The 20,114-nt window shown below is 34.5% G+C and overlaps 2 protein-coding genes across 2 annotated transcripts; both read right to left on the reverse strand.

Moving 5' to 3' along the window:
• Positions 1-204: 204 nt before the first annotated feature.
• Positions 205-12,940, reverse strand: LOC133674911 (probable cyclic nucleotide-gated ion channel 5). Its single transcript, XM_062096206.1, has 8 exons — positions 12,694-12,940; positions 12,053-12,145; positions 10,209-10,791; positions 9,050-9,262; positions 8,276-8,568; positions 3,351-3,462; positions 2,039-2,275; positions 205-1,116 (listed from the first exon to the last, which is right to left on the reverse strand). Exons 2-8 carry the CDS (start codon positions 12,115-12,117, stop codon positions 415-417), a joined length of 2,205 nt encoding a protein of 734 aa, XP_061952190.1. The 5' UTR covers positions 12,118-12,145; positions 12,694-12,940; the 3' UTR covers positions 205-414.
• Positions 12,941-14,949: 2,009 nt separating this feature from the next.
• LOC133673758 (APO protein 2, chloroplastic-like) lies at positions 14,950-18,839 on the reverse strand. Its single transcript, XM_062094649.1, has 4 exons — positions 18,683-18,839; positions 18,437-18,591; positions 16,651-17,003; positions 14,950-15,951 (listed from the first exon to the last, which is right to left on the reverse strand). Exons 1-4 carry the CDS (start codon positions 18,708-18,710, stop codon positions 15,120-15,122), a joined length of 1,368 nt encoding a protein of 455 aa, XP_061950633.1. The 5' UTR covers positions 18,711-18,839; the 3' UTR covers positions 14,950-15,119.
• Positions 18,840-20,114: the final 1,275 nt, after the last annotated feature.

Here is a 20,114-nt window from a genome sequence, read left to right on the forward strand (position 1 = left end):
CTTCAACAGAATCACCATGTAATTGACCAAGAAAACACCCGAAGTTGATCTAGAAAAACAAGCCAAAGTACTGAAAAACAAATGTCAAAATCGGTCCCCTCTTGACCTTTGAATCTCTTCTCCTTCCATGGCCTGTAAAAACCAAGTTTCTTTACCATTGCCTTCTCTGGTTTCTGATTCTGAGATGTACAGATTGTGGGTTGATTTCACGATTAAAAGTATATTTTATATATAAATTGAGAGGACGCTGAAGGACTAGTTGATTTAACTTGATCACTGCTATGAGGACAACGCGGGAGACGCTAGCTCAACCGCCTAGAAAGAGCATACATTGTTCTAGCCCTTGTGAGCAAAGTTAATATCAGAATAACAGTCAGTTGACAGGATTTAAAATGAGTGGTCATCCGTGACAAATCAATCAGCATCATCTGCAGTAAAATCAGGTTCTGGGGGTTTCTGTAGTTTCACTAATTCCCTGGCAGTCTTGGCGTTCCGATTCCGATGAACACCACGGAGAGCATTTGCCGCAAACCTGGTTGCCAAAAAGGTAGCCCCAATACTATATGAACCTCCTCCACTCATATTGCTACGGTTACCATCTGCCTCTGCTTCATCCTCTTCTTCCTTCCGACGAAGCTCCAGACTCTTCCTCTTGGAATAACGTCGCCATGCAGCTTGAATAAAGCACGCAGCCCAAGTCCTCCACTGCTGCGAGTAAAATCGGAAGGTGTGCTGAACTTGTCTGCTATGAAGGCGCCTGAACTGACTGGCTACAAATTTCAACTCTTCAGCTATGAGTGCAAAGGCCTCAACCTCTCTTAATGCCTTCACTGTCCGAGTAGAAGAGGGAAGGTTGGCACCGGATTTGGGATCCAGTGCCCAGGTCAAAAGCTCCTCTCCACAAAAATCTCCTTCCTTGAGTAAACTGCGGTTGAAGAAACCACTTCTCCCACCATCTGTAGTCACACTCTCCAGGCGACCACGTATGATAAAAAGCATTTCATCAACTGGATCTCCTTCTCGAACTATGTATGTGCTCTCTGTAAATAGACATGGTTTCAGCCGCTCACAAATGGCATCAAGCAACCTCTCATCCATGTTCTCAAATAAAGGAACCTACAAGTGCCTCAAATCAGTTAACAACAATTAACAAAAACAGATGCCAGAACCTCATATACTTAAAATATGCAACGCAACAGACCGGGAGTAGGGAATGGACAAGAATGGAATAATTCGTTCCTGCAGACCATGAACAAAAGTTCCTACTACCCATTACATGTTGAAGTATAAATTAACCAAAGGTTCTTAAATTATCCAATCAAATTCTTAAAGTCTGGGTTCTAAACTCACTTTAACTCTCATCTCTTAACCAACTGAATCCTAATGCACACTTCCCAAGGCTCAAAAACATCAAGGTAGCAGGAGATTCTTGTTCCTTTGTTTGCAGAATGATATATGTCCATGCAAATGGCCATAAAAGAAAAGCAAATTGTTCCATCCAAATTGTTCTTAAGGAACAATTTTCTCCAGAACACTGACTTGGTTCCCCCAAATGAACCTGTGATGGCATTTCCTTAACATATCAAGAACCATAGGAGATAGTTTTATATCTGGAAATTTATAGAAATATGCTTGAGCAAACAGTACAACTTCACAGAGCCAGTTCCCACATTTTTTTTATAACTTCATACTTTTACATGCAGGAAGATGTGACTAAGCATTGAAATTGATAATATTGTGTATTTTAGGAACCAAGAAAAAATAAAAGGGCATTCTGTCCTACATACACATGGCACAAAAATTTGGGAACTCTGTAAACAGAACTGAGCATAGTTTTGTGCTACATATTAATATTTAAGTTTTAAGTTGCAGGTGCCTTTTGAACAGAAAACACCCAACAGTATTTATTACTTGTACTTTACAAGAATGCATGAAATTTGTTGTGGCGCACCAGTTGATATAAACCCCCAAACTATCTCCTGCTAGCACAAAACTTAGATACACAAACAAGGGAGTGATAAGGATTAAGAGGACTTACCCTCCTCACCAAAGCCAAACAAAGATGTCGTTTGATATCTCTCCTAAGATCCTTTGGAAGGCTCTGTACCAAATTCTCTTCATCCACCCCACGTGTTTCCAACCATTTGTACTGGTCATAGCGTCTTACCCGTTCCCTAAGGTCTTGAGGAAGTAGGCGATGGTGCATCCACTGTTCTGAGTCGCGCCTTTTGACTCTCATTTCTTCTAACCGAATAGTAAGTGACTGAAGATAGGTCTGTCCCAATAGCAGAAAACAACAATTTCAGTATCATCAGGTCATATCATACTTACATATTACATATCTATTTAACAAGCAAGTAATACAGTGATTTTTTTATTCTTAAGGCAGCAAAAGCAGGAATCAATAGCAGAAACCAGCAATTTCAGTATCATCAGATCATATCATACTTCCATATTACAAATCTATTTACCAAGCAAGCAATTAATTACAGTGATTTTTTATTCTTAAGGCAGCAGAAGCAGGAATCAGTTAGCTGTAAATTAATTTGAATCTACTAAAAATTGGATAGGAATACATTAGCATGCAAAATTAGGACATGTTTTCCCTCATAGACTTTGGTAAACATTTGGTAAACATGAGTAAGAATATGTGTAAACCTATAAGGAAGTTCAATAATCTACCCAATGATTCAGATATCTGTATATATTTTCCCAGTGCAAGTCATCAAATAGATTCTGAAATATTTAATTTATCAAATAGAATAGAGTGATGAGATACGAATTCGTGATCAAGTAGTCAGCAAGGTTTTGATACCATATCAAAGAATCATCTCAACCTAAAAGATTAAGATGTTAGGTGAAGTCTCAAGATAAAATTTATATTATAATTTAACATTTTCAAGGCACGCAATAGATTACAAAAGAAAAATATGGAAAAAATAAATGGTAAAAAAAAAGAAGGTATGTGTCACTCTTGAACTTATTTTATCCTTAATTCATTTACTATATTGTATACACCATTCTTGAAATCACACCATTATGCAACTAGCTTGGTGTACTTCTACATGTCTCAGATACACTATATAATAATAGGTAGAGCAGGAAAAGAGATCATAAATATGATGGCTTCACAATCACATACATCAAAGCACAAAATTTTGGTTTCCTTTGTCTCTCTGATGAATTACAACTGTCAGTTATTTCTTTTTCCCTTGTCTAGCCTCCATGAATTACAACTGATGAATTACAGCCCTAAATGAAAGAATATCCTACTAATTAAGCAGCTATATCAAAAATTAAAAATAAAATAAAATAAAAAATAAAGAATACCACAAATTCGTTCTACTTACCTGCATGTTGCCAATCAGAAGAGCAAAGAGAATGAGTCCAAAAATGGCTAGTGCTATGGAGAATATAACCTCTCCAGGATAGGTGCTGGTTTCAAGCCCCTGGCCGAGTGTACTATGATGAAATTAATGAAAAGCAGTGTTAGTGTCTACATAATGCTGATGGTCCAACACTCGCAATGAAAACTATCAGAAAGAGCAACATATATTTATGAACTAATTGCTAAATAAGGTAGGCATATTGCCTTATCCACATCAACAAAGTTTAACACAGACCCTGACATGGAGAACTTTCTTCATTATTCTTGGCACAATCATGTTTATTGCATTATTTCATTGATGGCTAAGATTTTAAGGTTTTGATTAGTTTGTGAAAAGTCCAAGATGCGGTTTGGTAAAACAAATATAATTTTTAATTCGAGCATTGGATAGAGCTGAAATTTGATGGAAGATTCTAAAGTTATTGTGTAGGATTGTCTTTATTTACCTTGTTATATTTGGATTCTTTTTCTATTTAATTAGAACTTTTAATTTAATTAGTATTTTACTATTTAGAAATCCTAATGTTAGATGGAGTCTATTACTTCAGTAAGTTTTAATTAGAAATCATTTTCTATAAAAGATTTTAGATCTAGAACTAATATAAATAGGGGTATCTAGTTTATTTTGAGAAGATTCAGACTATTCAGATTTTTAATAAAATATCAGAGATTTTCTCTATTACTCTACAATGTTGTCAAAGGTGAAAGGTGCCAAGACTATATATATTTTCAACTAAGATTAGATCATTAGAAAATAAAATAAAAATATAAAATACCATAACATAGTCATATAAAGTTATATTTTTCACCCTTAAAACAAAATAAAGTAATTTAAAATAGTAAGTAGCCAAATAGATTAATAAGAAAAATTAAATATCATCATCATTATTCATTAATCTTCAAAAACATCTCCATCCATGCTTTCCTCTCCTTCACTTGAATCCTCCATATCCCCCATTTTATGATTATAATCAAAATCCTTTCTCTCAAACTATATTGCACTTGTTTAGGAAAAATTAAAGTATTAGATGTACAGATGTGTTGTTCTGACTCCCACTGTTAAAAAAAGAATGTGTGGTTGGTGTTTCTCTTCTAAGTGTCCTTCATTGTCTGTTTGTTTCCCACTTTAATGATTTTTTATTTTTTTACCATAATCTTTGTTTTTTACAAAAATAGCCCTAAGTTGTTTCGTGTACTAAATTAAAAAAATAGACAAATAGTTCAAAACACAAATCATTTTAAAAAAAATCCAACAGAAAAGGACAAACTTCAAGCAGGCACTAGCCTTAGCACCTTGCACCCACTCACAAGGCGGCGCCTCATTGAAATCCAATGCTTGAGGCTAATGAAGGCATTGGGGCCTTGCCTTGCCTAGAGTGCCTCAGCGCCTTTCAACAACACTGAGTGTTTATGGTTATAGCCCTAGAGCTTGAAAACCCTACCTTTTATCCACGCTATATGTCGCTGTGTCAATTGTTATCAAAGCAGGTTGGCCTCTTTGATGGACGGAGACGATATCGACCCATTCTGCAATGCAGAAGTGGAGGCTCTCTAGCTTTGCGCACTCAAAAGCAGAAACTAGATTATTGATAACAAAGTATTGATCGTTTGGAGCAAACCATAGCAGGTCTAGCTTGGCTAATACAAGACGCAAACAACGATTGTGAAGAGGAGAGGAACTTGCTAGGAGACTTACCTCGAGACAGCTCTAACCCTAGACCTATTTCTGAATTCGATGAGATTTCTTTCTATGATGGAAAGTTTTTTAAGAAAAGATTTATTAATTGATTGACAAAGTTGAGAGCTTACTTTTATTTCAACAAAATTTCTTGTTATAAAAAAGTATGGCTTGTCAATACATAAACTTTCTTGTCTAGAGAATGGTGATGTGAAGTTTTAGAATATAGAACTCGTACTGGTAAGCCTTTAACTTCATCATGGAAAGATTTGAGACAATCATTAATTGTGGAGCTTATACAAGATGGTTATGAAGAGATTTTATATTGGATAGATAAGCAAATAGATTGTTATTATTTGCCTTTTGTTCAACTTTCTTAAATAGCAATGCGAAAAAAAAAATGGAGGTATCGTCTCTTCTAAGTAGACAGGTTCAACATCACCTCAGTGATAACAACAACACTCTGGCAAATACTTCTCTACTTGGTAATGTTTCATCTACTAACAATGAAGAAGAAATCAAAGACGTTCCTAAATTAGCATCATGTAATGATTCTCAGGGTCTTGAAACACAAACAAAAGCCAGAACAAGTTGTTGGAATTGCTCAAGAGGCTGAAGTTGACATCAAAAAGGACTTAAATATAGATGTGTCGTCCAAACCAAGCTTATATATTTTGAAATTAACAAATCAGTTGATGGTCAAGACATTGTTGTAAGGGATGACCAAACACATTAACTGAAGTTACCATCATCTCAAAAGACAATTTTATGCAAGGTTGATTTTTTTGGTCTTGAGAAGCTTTGCCTATATTCAAAAATTCTACACGATATATCTTTGCTAAAATTGGATTTATGAAATTTGGAACAAGCTATCTCATGTATCAATTGGTGACAATGTTATTTTTGAAATATGTATTTATTTGGGATGGTTGAGTTCAATTTCTGGCGGTTAACTTGAGGCTAAGTTTTTTAGAAGTAGAGAGGATTGATGTCGAAAGTTTCTTCGTTATTCTTAGCATAATCATATTTATTGCATTATTTCATTAATGGTTAAGATTTTTAAGTTTTGAGAAGAGTCTAAAACATAGTTTGGTAAAACAAGCATAACTTTTAATCCGACTGTTAAATCAAGCTAAAATTTTGACAAGATTCTAAAAGCCCTGTTTCATATTGGATAAATTTCATGATGATCAAAAACCGGGAAGGTCTTCAAATAAAGCTCGGAAGTTACTGTGCGAGATTGTTTTTATTTACCTTGTTGTATTTGTATTCCTTTTTTTTTTATTTAAATTAGGACTTTTATTTAATTAGTATTTTACTATTTAGGAATCCTAATGCTAGATGGATTCTATTATTTAGGTAAGTTTTAATTATGAATCATTTCCTATAAAGGATTTTTGGCTGAAAGACATTTCTAGTTTATTTGAGAAGATTCAAACTACTCAAACTTTTAATAAAATTTCAGAGATTTTTCCATTCTTCTACAGTTTTTAGGGCAGTAACCTTAAAAATTGAGAACTCTACCCCTTATTCATGTTGCATCAGACCCCTACAGCAAGGAGCAAGGTGCGCATAGGACAAAATTGTGGGCATGTTGAGCATGTAAGGAGTTTTGTTTTGCATAAAGAAGGAAAACCATATTTTGTTTGAATTTTTTAATTCTAATTATTATTCAAGGAAACATCCAAAATATGGTTATCAACTGGGTGATAAAGAGATCTGAAAGTGTAATTCCCAGTTTCCAGCATGGACTGTGCAAGATTTGAACTCATTAACAATATGATTCTGGATACAATCTAGTTTCATTTAAGTGGACAATCAAGAATCAGAGTGGGATCTTGGATAAGAGGTTTTTAGCATTTCTACATCAAGATTTTGGCTTACAAAAAAAAAACAAATAAATAAAATAAAAGCTCAACAGATAAGCACAACAGGAACATCAAGCTAACACAAACAACCAAATGAAAGAACTAAATACTAGTTCAAACAACTTATTTCAACCCTATTTAAGGCTAGCATGACCAAGCAACAACCTTGTGTTCCATAGAATGGTTAGTGAGTGATGAAGGATGAGGCAAGATAGTGAATATATTGAGGTGCGTGCCTAACTGATTTACTTTATGAAACATGATTTAGGAAGTTGTTAATTCAAATGAGCAGGTGAGATTTGATAGAGTAAAGACCAGAAATAGCATTGAGTAGAATGAAAGGCCAGATCTGGTAAAGAACACATATAGCATGAAGCAGTAAAGAGCAAGGAAGAATATAAGCTTGAAAATTCAACAACCCTGCTTCGAAAACACAACCTAATATGACTTTACAATCACTCAATTTCGTAGTCAGGATCCATTGGTAAATGAACCAATAAGCAGACAATGACATGATAACATCCCCCTCAAAGATATTCCATGTTCAAAAGTCCTCCAAAACCCAGATGCCAACATAACAACCTAAGAAACATGAGCTGGTCATTATTTTACTACACGCCAACTTGTGCCAAAAAAAAGTACTGCTGCTACATGTATATTAATGGAACAAGGCAAGGGACTATAATGGATTGGATGTGGGAAAGTGATATTTGCAAAAAGACATCTATAGAGCTACATAAACTCAGAAAAGGTCAGCCATACCCATGCCAGACAACAAGTCAGAGTAGTGATCAATTAATTCATTTTACATTTTGTGAAGTACATTCTTTCATTTTATCATAAATTTCCAAATGCATAATGACCCGACACTCACAAAACTTTTCCCTGAGTATATTTCCAGGGAATCGTTCTCTGCAATCAATACCAGCAACCTTTATCTCAAATTTGATTAATTCACACACTGTCCTCTAGGACAACTTTCTATTGATTCCAGGATTTTGCTCCTTATTTAGTGTTGGACTCTTTGGAATTGGTGTTTTGGGCTGAGTATACAGGCACACATACAATGAATTATATTATAGCCATTTAATACATGAAAATTTGAGTTCAAGAAACATAGTTTCTTGAGGAGTCAAAGATCTCCTTATGGATTTCAAGGCGCAGTCTACTGAAATATAGGAAGCCTAATAGAATATAGGTTTTCTATCACTCACCCTAATTCCCTGTTCTTCTCATAAGTCTTCCTTAAATCATATGCTATAAAAAATGTCATGCCATACTGAAGTTCCACATAAATGGAAAACATATACACAGTATGCTGATACAGAAGAATTAAGTTACCTCAAATTCTGAAGCCCCCACCATAAACAGAAACAGTACTTGGAAACGAACTTCTTAGATGAAACAATGCCAGAAGACAAAGCATTTGAGTAGATTCCATAATCAAATTGGTTATTATCCTCTGCTGAGCAATTTGACTTAAGAATGGATCTGTTCCAGGCACGATAATCTTCCATACCCTGATTGCCACAGTACAAGAAATCTTTTTTGCATTTTACAGCAGCAGTACAATTCTTCTGCCAGCATGCATCATTTCGCTCTACTGCTAACAAGTACCAGAACGAACCAACTATCTGGAAAAAAAAACTCAAAAAATAGAAACAAGTGACAATCTTTGCATCAATATTTTAAAGGATTAGTGTTTGACTGCAATTATGAAAACATAAGAATTCATATTTATTTTTTATGATTGCATATCATAAACAAACAAAGAATTCTTATTCAGATTATAACTTCTAAGATTGGAATTGAATGAACAAACAATCAAGACAGTATGAGATATTATTCTATCCAATAGCATGAGAAGGATAATATTTTTTCCAGGTCCAACTACTCAAAAAAAAGGTCTAAGATGAGAACAATGGCATTCTGATGCTAAAAGAGAAATAAGGATTATGCTGGTTAAAGTGCAGTTTCTATGTGAAGCATACTTATACCTATACTCATGCTACAGAACAACAATGCCAATATAACAACATGCTAAAACTGAGAGTTCCAATGAACAGAAAATAGAAACTGCTGAAAGAGAAGGCTATTGAACCGAACAGAACTTACATGACTAGCAAGCATGTATAATAGCAAATAATATGCAGCTCCAGCCCAGGCTGTTTCGGCAAAGACACCTGCTGTCCTTTTTAGTTCTGAAGTTAAGGGCAAGATTCGAAAGAATCTAGGAATATATTGAAGCAGGATGATGTAAAGCAAGGCCTGTTTTGAAGCCAAGACATCTGAACCTTTTGACCTCAGAAGAAACCTCCAAACCACAATCTGCACACAAGGAAAAATAATCAAAAAGACTAAGAGTTGTTTGCATGTTGCAAAGTACTTGTTAGCTTGTAACTACGATATGATGAATTCAGCAGACTAAAATTGCAATCCTCTTCCATTATTAGTTACAATAGTTCTCAAAGTAACAACGCAAAAGCATTCTTATAAAAATGAACACCAAAGGAACACCATAATTTATAAAGTCCCTGTGATGTGGGGAAATTTCTTTCATGTTCTTGGCATAATAATGTCTATTGAAATATTTCATTAATGGTTAAGATTTTTAGGTTTTGAGAAATTTAAGAAGTCCAAGACAGTTTTGTAAATCAAGCATAATTTTTAATCCAACTGTTGGATCGAGCTGTAATTTTGATAGAAGATTCAGAAGGCCATGTTTCCAATTAGGTAAAAAATTTCATGATGATCGGAGATTGGGAAGACCTTCAAATAAGGCTCGGAAGTTACTGTGCGAGATTATCTTTATTTACCTTGTTGTATTCGGATTCTTTTTTCTATTTAGATTAGGACTTTTGATTTAATTAGTATTTTACTATTTAGAAAACAATATCTACTTCTCTGTAATTCACATTTCCAGTGGTACAGTATACAGAAGTGTATAGTGTATAAGAAAAAGATATGATCCCAAAAATATATAGTGAAAATAGTCAACCATCATAAAGCATGTATAATAACCAAACGAGAAAGAGGAATTGATAAAATTTCAGTAATGCAATTGATGTAGCTGTCATGGAAATGAAGAAAACCAGCATCTTGCTCAGGTATAATATACAAGTCTAAACAGCGGGGGGGAATCAAGGGTAAAAAGGGAATAAAAAAAGGCAACAGAAAGCATGAATTAAGGTCCAAAAGGATCAGAACAGGAGGGAGATATAAGTTTTTTTTGCAAAAGCAAATCAACATACTGAGGGTGCCACAGTTTCTGTACCTGTGGTAGGGGAAGGACAGAAAGCAAATCAATGATGAAATATCTCTGCATGTACCGCTTGGCTATTTGTGTGGGATCTATAACAAGTTCACCTCGCCCAAATACCCGAGAAGACGGTGCAATGTAAGCTGTTCGGAACTGGAGAGCCATGCGTATAAGATAGAAAGCATCAACAATTGTTCGCAAAGTTGTTGCTATAGTTGCTAATTTGCGATCTATTCCAAGACAAGTCTCTGAATCACTAAAAACTGGAAGATAAAAAAATAGAGGATCCACAGAAACCGCCAGAATACATGATATGAGAAACAGTTTATTGCAGAACTGGAGGAATTTATCTTGAGGATCAAAAATCTTCTTTTCTGACACTTTAAGATCCTCTGGAAACACTCCTCGTGGGACCCCGAATCTAAGTGACCGACCAATAGACTTGAGTCCCTCAGACCCTTTTCTGATTCCTCTCTTGAAAGATCTCGATGGTGTATCTGCTCCTTGACCAGTACGTCTAAATCCTTCAATACCAAACCCACAATTTCTCACTCCTGCACTGGAAGGCGATGATAGCCTAGAATCCAAGTCATCCAATCTAAGATACAGAAAAACAACAAAACCGAAAAAGTCAGATGCTCAAGGAAAAATAATTCATACTACAGAACCCCTAGAAGCAGGAAAAAGTAAGGTTCTCAAAATGGTAAGAAGGAAGTCCTAACATAATTAGAAAAATAAGCCTTTAAAATCTATTGAAGGAACCTCCAACTGGGTGAATAATGCAGTCCAACATTGGATTCAAAACTTTAATAATTTAAGTATAGATTTTGAACATCCCATATACTAGAACTTTAATAAATCAAGTGTTAGATTCTGAACATCTCACATAACCAGTCAATATTGGAGAATGATTACATAAACTGAGAGAACAGGGTACATAAAGCTACATCAGTGCATCACATAACCATACAATGGGTAAATGATAATTATATAAAGCAAATTGTTTTGGCTGGGTATGACAACAGAATTGTTCATAAGCACCTTTATTACATAATAAGATTTCAAAATGGGAAAACATCACTCTCACAGCATCTTCCACATAGCAGAACTTGTTTTCTATGATACTTTACCAGCATAAACTATAGAATAGTACTAGACTAGCAGATACTGATGTTGGCCTCATTTTCTGATCATATATAAAATCATAAGATCCTAAGTTGCGTATTATTAACTTATTTCAATATCCTAAAATCCTCCCACAAGCCAAGAGTAGTACAAACATCATTGAAGCAAACATAAAACATTAACCACAAAAAGAATACATATATTGCAATTCAACTAAAAAAAATGTTAGAGCAGATTTTACATGACAAACTTTACAGTTGCATAGATAACACCAGCGCTCTAAACTGATTCTAATTCTACAGAAAGAGATGTCTTCAACCATATATTGTGTTATCAACAAAACCATAAGCACGAAAATTAGGTTCAACTGATCAAGAGAAGAAGCTAAATACTCAAACTTGGATAAGGGCAGCAGCAACATATGCAAATAGTTACATCTACCCCACCACAATTTTGAAACTCGTGATCATGTTTAAAATTTCAAGAACCTATTCCTACCACAACCATTTCTTCACATAGGCGTCTTTTCATATGCTTATGAGGAGGCTTCTTCTTCTTCTGTTTTTTTTTTTTTTTCATTTCAAACCTCACTAATGACTTATTGATTATCTTTCTTCTTAACTTAAAATTCTTTGTGAATCAGGGAAAAAAAAAACGTCTTCAATGCTTAAAAATAAAACAAAATATTCCAACAAACACAATGACCTCTAACAAGAATTTCATTAAAACTTTACCTGACAAACTTGTCTCTCTGACCACCACCTAGATATTGCGATTTCGAACCACAATCAAACATCATTCCCAACTTCTTAAGACAAAAACATCACCTGCAAAGCTCCCAGGAGAAGAGTAATGATAATTTATTAAAAAGCATTCCAATTTGCAACAAACATCAAAATTACACTACTTCGATTAAAAAATCAACAACAAAAAAAAATACTAGCAGTAACTTTAGATGTATTAGATCTCCAATAACAGCACTGATTTTAATTATCTACCGTTGACCACTAAATTCATGAACTACAAGAAAGATTCCTAAGATTAAGAGAGAGAGAGAGAGAGAGAGAGAGAGAGAGAAGTAACAATCAAAAAGCAAGAAGAATACAGATTTAAAAAAACATAAGCCTCGAATTTCGAAAGATAGAAACTAAATCAAAGTCTAATGGCAGGCATGCAACAGAATTCCACTGAGAATCTACTAATACAAGGAAAAAAAAAGTTAAACACGAAATCAAATTAGAACTGTAAAGCACTGATTTTTTAAACTATAAAATTTGATCGATCGATTTGGCACTAAACGAGAATTCGGAAATAAGGAAATTGCAAGAGAGAGGGAGAGGGGAAGAAAGGAAGAGAGAGGGAGAAAGTAACTTACAGTGAAATGGAAGTTTGGGGTTTAGGTAATTAAGGAGGAAGATGAAGTAGAAATGAAGTTAGACAGAGAGAGAGCGAGAGACTTGAGTTTTTACAGGGAGAGAGAGGGAGAGTTGCAATTAGGCGCGATTATTTAGAGAGGAAGAGAGGAAATCGGAGATATTTTTTTTTTTACCGGAAATTGACCCAAGCAAGAAGAGTACATACTGAAAGACAGAAGGCGAAGGAGTCAATAATGTCTCGCACTTTTTCAGTTACTGAATTGCCCCTCTCTTCTTTGGCAGCTCATCTGCAGTCCGCTTGCTTCTGGCAACGGCAAAATAAAATAATTTTCGAGTCACTTTTAAACAAAAGAACAAAAGGAACCGGATAAATTTATACTTATTATTTCCTATCAAATGATTAAGTTGGGAAAAGATTTGGATTGTTAAATTATTAAATTAATATATGAATTATTAGATTAATTATTTTTATTGTTTTATTTAAAAAAAATCATTTATATAACTTGACCAAGATTTAACTAAAAATCTATTAAGTAATTCAATTTTATTTTTATTGTATTAATTTTTATTCAACTTAATTAAAAATTCAATTCGAGTTAGTCTTTAAATTCTTGACTGACTATATTAACTCATTGAACCAATTATGATTAGCAAGTATTAAATTTTAAGCTTTTTGTTTGAGCAGCCTAAAAGAATATATATTTTTAAATTATTTTGATGAACTAAGAAAAATAAATTTTTAAAAATAAAAAATATTATTTTAATTTATTTATAAATAAAAAATACTTCAAAAACTAATATCATAAATGTTGAAAATAAAATTAAAAAAAGATGCTCGCATAGAATAAAAATCTTACTATTCAAAAAAAAAAAAAAAGCATAACTACAAACCAGGCCCCTGCCTATATGATGATTGATGAATCAATTCCCAGTCTTCAAAGGTTTGCTAATTTTTTTTCTCACCTTTCTTTGGTTTAAAAAGTTTGTTTTCGAAGATATTTAGAAATATCATAAAAATTATTTTTAACATCATTATATTAAAATAATTTAAAAATTAAAATTAAAAAAATTATTGTTTTCTCATAGCATTACTGAAAGAATATTGTAAAGATGAACACAGAGTTACACGTGGCTTTGAGAGAGAGAAAGACTTGATTTGGAGATGTTTTAAAGGTAAATTTAAAATTTTATCTCAAAATTAGCGTCAAATAAAGTACTTAGTGATAGTTTGAAACGTATTTTTAAAAAATTAAAAAAGAATTATTAAAAATTAATTTTTTTATGTATTTTAAATCATTTTGATGCAGTAATCTCATTAATCTTAAAAATAATTTTTTAAAATTAAAAAAATATTATTTTGATGTATTACAAAATAAAAAATATTTAAAAAAAAAACCGTAACCAGACTCCTAAATACTTACTTCACTTGCTAATATGTAAATTTTATTACACGTTTATTTTTTAACCAGGATGTCTAAATTAAATAAAAGGAACCAGAAACAAATAGTACTATTATAACATTTCGATTTTTTAAAAACGAGTGTATATTTAAATGTACAACGTCCCTTTTTAATAATAAAAACTGAAGGAACAATAACAAAAGATCTAGATGTTAAAGTACGTAGATGTAGAGTAATCTAGTTGCGGGTATGTGGGTGTTAGCTGGGTCAACGATACCAGCTGTGACTTTGGAAACGTCTAATGCAGAGGCTTCAGGCTGCTTCTTCGAGTACAAAACGAAGGAGCCAAGAGTGGCGACAAGAGCAACACCACCAATGGCCATTTTCATTGGACACAGAGACAGTTTGCGACGGTGGTGAAGCACCTCTGTTGAATGCTGTGCTGCTTGATCTGACCCGGCCATGTTTCTCTAGATTATCTTTGTTGGTTTCTTCTCTTTTATCTTGTTTTTGGCTTGTGAAAGCTTTAACTTCCGTCTGGTGATTTGCTGTGAATGTTGCAAGTTTTAGACATTGAAAGAGGAAGCGAAAGGAAAGGGTAAATGGATATGGAGAGAATGTTTAGTTGAAAACTTCGGTGTGGACAAGTGGCATTGACCCATTATGACAGACGATTTCTGTGTGAAAATGAGCAACAGAATAGTTCCGATGTTAGAGAAGGGTGCCCAGTCTTGCTTACAATGTCACTCAACATATATGACATATTGTTGGACTTCATTATTTCTTGCTCAACAATTATTAGTGCTGGACATAACGTGTCCTTGCCATCCATGGTTCGTGTAGCAGTGCATAGAGTTTGTAAAGCAATAGTAATTTTGACCATTGAATAGAATCAGAGATAGTCTGCGAGAGCCAATGGCCAAACTCAAGAAAACTGTTTCCATTTCCCGAAAGAATCTACGCGTGGTATTTCCTTCCAATATTTTACTTGCACTTTGCTACTTAAAAGAGTTGAGAAAAATAACTTAAACAGCCATTTCAGCTTCTTTAACACTGGAAGGGATCCCAATATCCAATCTCATCGTTGATTTGTATTGGTCTGGTACAGCAGCACCAGCCTGAAAGCATATTTCCACAACAGCAGGGGCTTGTCCATAGAAATTCCTCAGCTCCCTTCGCAATGGTAGCCCAACCACATCAGGAACATGCCACACATATCTTGGCGGTATCAAGTCATCGAGCACTGCAGACTGCCAACCATGCTGTCCATTCCGTTGTTGGTGCTTGTGGGCCCCACAGTTCTGTGCCTTGTGCCCACTAGGTCCCACATGCACCTCTGGGCAATATCCACAAGCTCTCACCCGGTACATCTGCATTAACCTCTTGGCTCCTTTCCTCATCTTTTCCCATGCTTGTAGTGTTTCCTCAGCAAGCAAGGTTTTTTCTTCTTCATTAGCTGGGGCTACTGCTTCTGAGATGGATATTTCGGTTAATAATGGCTTTAGAGGAACCTCTAGGAGAGGTTCTGGCAGATCACTTTCATCTGCATCAGCAAATTCCCTTTTTCCAATGCGAATAATTGGTTTTCTCCTCCTTTTTGTTGGATATTCAGGAATGTGAACTCCAGCTTGGATACAGAGCTCCATTACTGCAGGAATTTGGAGGATCGAAAATCTCTCCTCATGAGTAATTCGTTTTCCAAGGCGGTCGTAAAGGTGGTAGGCTTCTACTGGCACAAGTACATCTTCAATGGCTGCATTTGTCCACTGATGAAGGCCATTGCGGAGGGTAGCACGTTTGCCTTTACACGACTTGAATGGATGTCCTTCCAGTCCCACATGGATTTCATCACACCACCTGCAACAGGTATATAGTAACCACTATAATATAGTAACCTTCAAACCATGAGAAGAAAGGTAAAGCCATATTCACCAAGAAGGTTGAATTTTGACGTGTGATAATCCTTTATCCAACCAACTTCAATGCATATATGCACAATAAAGATAAGAGTTCTTTGTTTCACGCAGTTAATTTACCAACAAATTGTATGTAGTAACAAATTAACTTATCAAAATTCACTATTACCATTTGCCTGCAAAGCACAAAATTCAAGATGCTTCATATCCATGCTAAAACTCCAAACACAAGTACAATATACAATTCCCTTTTATCTCTTTATATCATTTATTTCTCATTTGTCACTGAGAGCAGATGGCACCAGATCAACTTCAGTGCACAATGAACATTGACAAGCAATAAAATCTCCTTTAGATGCAGTCATCTATAAAAGGACCAACAGAGACAACATATGACACACGAACCTTGTATATTTCTTTAGCATGGTGGGGCCAGAAGTATATGGAAGGAACAGCATGAGTAAACAGAATTTTTTTAGCCATACACAAGATTGCCCAACATGGCTAAAATTGCGCATGGGAGAGCAAGACATAACGTTCACTTAAAATAACCATTTTTCTGCAAATAATGATTGATTGGATTACAAGATTGTAACCAAGAGCCATTGTTTTCAGAGACTGAGAAGAGGAAGAAAATTACCCACATGCATGCACGGGAACCACTTTTAACAGTTTCCTGAGATTGTTAATCAATGTGATCCTTGCATTGAACACATCATAAGCAAGTGGTAAAAGGCTTTGAACGATCAACCCTTTCTTTGGAGGTGGCACCCGTCCTTTAGGTTGACCTTTACTCTTCCTGAGCCTCTCCCTTGCAGCTCGTCTCAACTCAACTATGGGTATTGGAAAGGGCTTCTTCTCCTTTCTCGAATAATTCCGAGGGAAATCAGCATTTTGAGGATGTTCATTTGAAATAACCAGTGCATGTGGTTCATGCAACCTTGTTGGTGTTATTCTAGGATTTAATGAATGCCTAACTTTTACATTGCTATGCTGCAGAGAAAAAAGAAAATTCTTTTCAACAGAAAGAGATAAATTACCAAACAAAAAACAGAATTTGGCACTTCAGTTGTAGAGTGAGCATTAAGATGACTGATTAGAAAGTCAAGTATACATCATACTCAAGAAACACTGTTTAAGGCTAAAATTGATATAGAACTGTGCCCCTGACAGGAGCGAAGGATAACAGGGTTTGTTATAAGTCGAAATTCTCAAAGACCAAGAACACCATAACTATGGAAGACTCTCAAAACATTTAATTTTATTCATCCATGTCTTCTTTGTCAAAAGGCTATGACAACCTTTTATATAGAAAAAACAAAAAAATGCTCATAATACTGAATATGAAAAACAAATTAGGAAAACTATGCCCTTTAAATAGAAAAAAAAAACTAGAAAAGCATAATAATACAGGATAGAAAAAAAATTGAAAAAAAAAATAACTAAGAAAAATATCTATTTTCCTGAAAAAGTTCCACACCAAACTGTAGCAAATTAATATTGTTTATTGGCAACCCTTTATGGTGTTGATGACTACCGATGGCTCATTTCAAGTTGATCTAAGCTATTTCACCAGTCAGTTGGGTGAGATATATTCATTGATAGTTTATTTCCGCAGGACCTTAGGTGCATGTGTGCAATCAAAATCATCATCTGTAGCCTTTACTGATGAAGCTTCAATCACATTATCCATATGGACATAAACATTCATCAGTCCACATATTTCATCCACCAAAACACATAATTGATTGAACCAATTTCCCATTAAAGCTGCCAAGGCCCATAACTAATACGGTCACATTTTTCCATCAATAGAGATTAAAAATATTTGTCAACATGCAACATTTTGATGTATAAGAATTTTAACTGCAGAAGATGAAACCATTACTTTTCTCAAGCAGCACTTTTGTTTGCAGTGTAAACAACAGTGCAATCAATCTTGCAGATTTTCACAAGAAATAATAAAACTAAACAAAGCCACACCTCGCAAAAGCTGAATCAGGGGAGTGACAACTAAGATTACAACAAAGTAATTTCAATACCTAAACTGATCCTAGAGTTGTCGAACTCCGAAGCAGTCAAACACATTTCTCTCACTACACACAACTTAAAAAAAAAAAAAATCAGAGGCCATGTATAATATACCATAAGACTAGCCTCTTCACATACATTTCAAACAAGTGAAACAAATGTTCCTAATTAGCATGGAAAACCAATGAGCTAGAACAAACATAATAGCCTAATGAAATAAAAAAGTATTTAACCGAACAATCCAAAGAGAATAAAACACACCATCAAATTTCACTTGCTTTCTTGTTTCATGGAAGAGAAGAAACCCAATACAGTAAAGTAGATAATGACTATAACTCATAACGAAAACCCAGATTAGCCAAGCATGAATTAGTCATTACAGCTTCATGATATACCTGAAAAGAATGGAGGTAACTGAGTTTGAGAAACTCTGATCTCTGGTCATAAGAAACAGTGAAAGGCTCCATTTTGAGAGAGGAAGCCCTCAATTTAGAATGATACAAAGCCATGACACATAAAGGGTAGTTAGAAGAAGACCCACAGTCTTTCCCTGAAACCATGTTTTCCAACAAGTTTAATTCAAACCAAAAAACAAAACAAAAATACTTTCTAAAAATTTGAAACTAGAGAAGTGTACTTACACGTTGCAACTGAAGAGGTAATTATCATTTTTATGGTGGGGGAGACGAGAATCAGAAGAAAAGTTGGGTGCTTTAAGCCATTGTCTACAAAGAAGGAATTGCTGGCTAGCTCTTAGCCAAAGCTCTCTCCTGCAGACATATATCATGAGAGATGGAGATGAAGATGATCTTTAAATGGGCCAAAAGAGTCCAATTTCATAGCTGAGCTCCAGATTAAAGTTTCATGGGCCAGATCAATACAGTGGAGAAGCTTGAAATGACTCATGTGAGCTAGACTGGGCTCGTGAATGGTTACAGATTAAAATTTAATGGGCCAGATAAAGTAACAAAACTGAAATACCAATAGATTAATTGATAATCATATCCCTTTTTATCTTTATTTTTAATACTATAATTATAGAATTTACGATTTTAAATTATAAATTCACTCATCGCTCGAGCTTAAAAATCTAGGAACATTCAATACACATTTTCTTTCCCCAATAATTTTTTTTTGTTGTTTTACAAGCATAGTTTATACTAGATTATTGCCTGTAATATCACTGCAACCTAGACAGAAAAAAGTTTTTAGAATGTAAAAAAACATTGTTCACTTTTTAAAAAATTATTCCAACTCTTTTATATCTATAAAAAAAACTAGAAAAACCATCCCTTCAAATAAAAAAAAATCTAGTAAAGCATATAATACATAGAGAAATATAAATAAAAAAACATCAAACTAACTAAGAAAAATGTTTATTTTCCTAAAAAATTACCATCATAATTTCAACAGCACAATGGGCTCATAAAATAATATTTGTGTTAAGGTTTGAGTCTTGCTAATATAATGGTTACTGGAGGTTTACATGATCGTTAATTTTAAAACTCGTGGGATTACTCGAGGTACACGTACATTAACCCGAATATCCACTTTAATAAATAAAAAAAAAACATTTGTGCTATCGATCAGACGCAACATAAAGGTGCCATTCATGTGAATCACTCTAAGAACATGATATTTCTATCGTCTTTTTTATAGCAGCATTCATGCTTAGCCTAATTGGCATATGTAAAATCGACAGATAAGATAGTCAATATATAGAGTTGCAAAGCACCACAGCCATGCCAGCAGGACCAGGTTTTCCTAGAGAGAAATCATCTGCATTCCATTTGAGAAAAAACCTGTGCTAGAAGAACCAAAGGGATGCAGGGAAGATCTACCACAGTAGATCCACCTCGTGACAGTCTTCAAAACTTACAACACGTGACAACCAGTATAGGCAAACATTGGATAAATTGCCTCCAACCAAACAGCTAACCTCATGAAGAAAACGTTCTCAATTTATTTCTGTATTCTGTGATCTGTTTATTTCTGTAGGTTTCAGCCATTCAAAGGAAATCAGATGCCAAAATAGGTCTAATATTGGTAGCTGTTACTGTGATGATCAATGCC

Source organism: Populus nigra, chromosome 15 (assembly GCF_951802175.1).
Source record: "Populus nigra chromosome 15, ddPopNigr1.1, whole genome shotgun sequence".
NCBI lineage: Eukaryota > Viridiplantae > Streptophyta > Magnoliopsida > Malpighiales > Salicaceae > Populus > Populus nigra.

What these genes read in the sequence shown, in the direction of transcription:
- LOC133673758 (XM_062094649.1), bottom strand. Translation starts at nt 18,710, where the DNA reads ATGATAATTACCTCTTCAGTTGCAACGT. An exon ending in GTTACCTCCATTCTTTTCAG is followed by an intron (nt 17,004 to 18,436) that starts GTATATCATGAA and finishes TTTTCTCTGCAG; the next exon opens with CATAGCAATGTAAAAGTTAG. An exon ending in GTTCCCGTGCATGCATGTGG is followed by an intron (nt 15,952 to 16,650) that starts GTAATTTTCTTC and finishes TACCTGTTGCAG; the next exon opens with GTGGTGTGATGAAATCCATG.
- LOC133674911 (XM_062096206.1), bottom strand. Translation starts at nt 12,117, where the DNA reads ATGATGTTTGATTGTGGTTCGAAATCGCAATATCTAGGTGGTGGTCAG. An exon ending in TGGGGGCTTCAGAATTTGAG is followed by an intron (nt 3,463 to 8,275) that starts GTAACTTAATTC and finishes ATTTCATCATAG; the next exon opens with TACACTCGGCCAGGGGCTTG. An exon ending in GTTTGGCTTTGGTGAGGAGG is followed by an intron (nt 1,117 to 2,038) that starts GTAAGTCCTCTT and finishes AGGCACTTGTAG; the next exon opens with GTTCCTTTATTTGAGAACAT.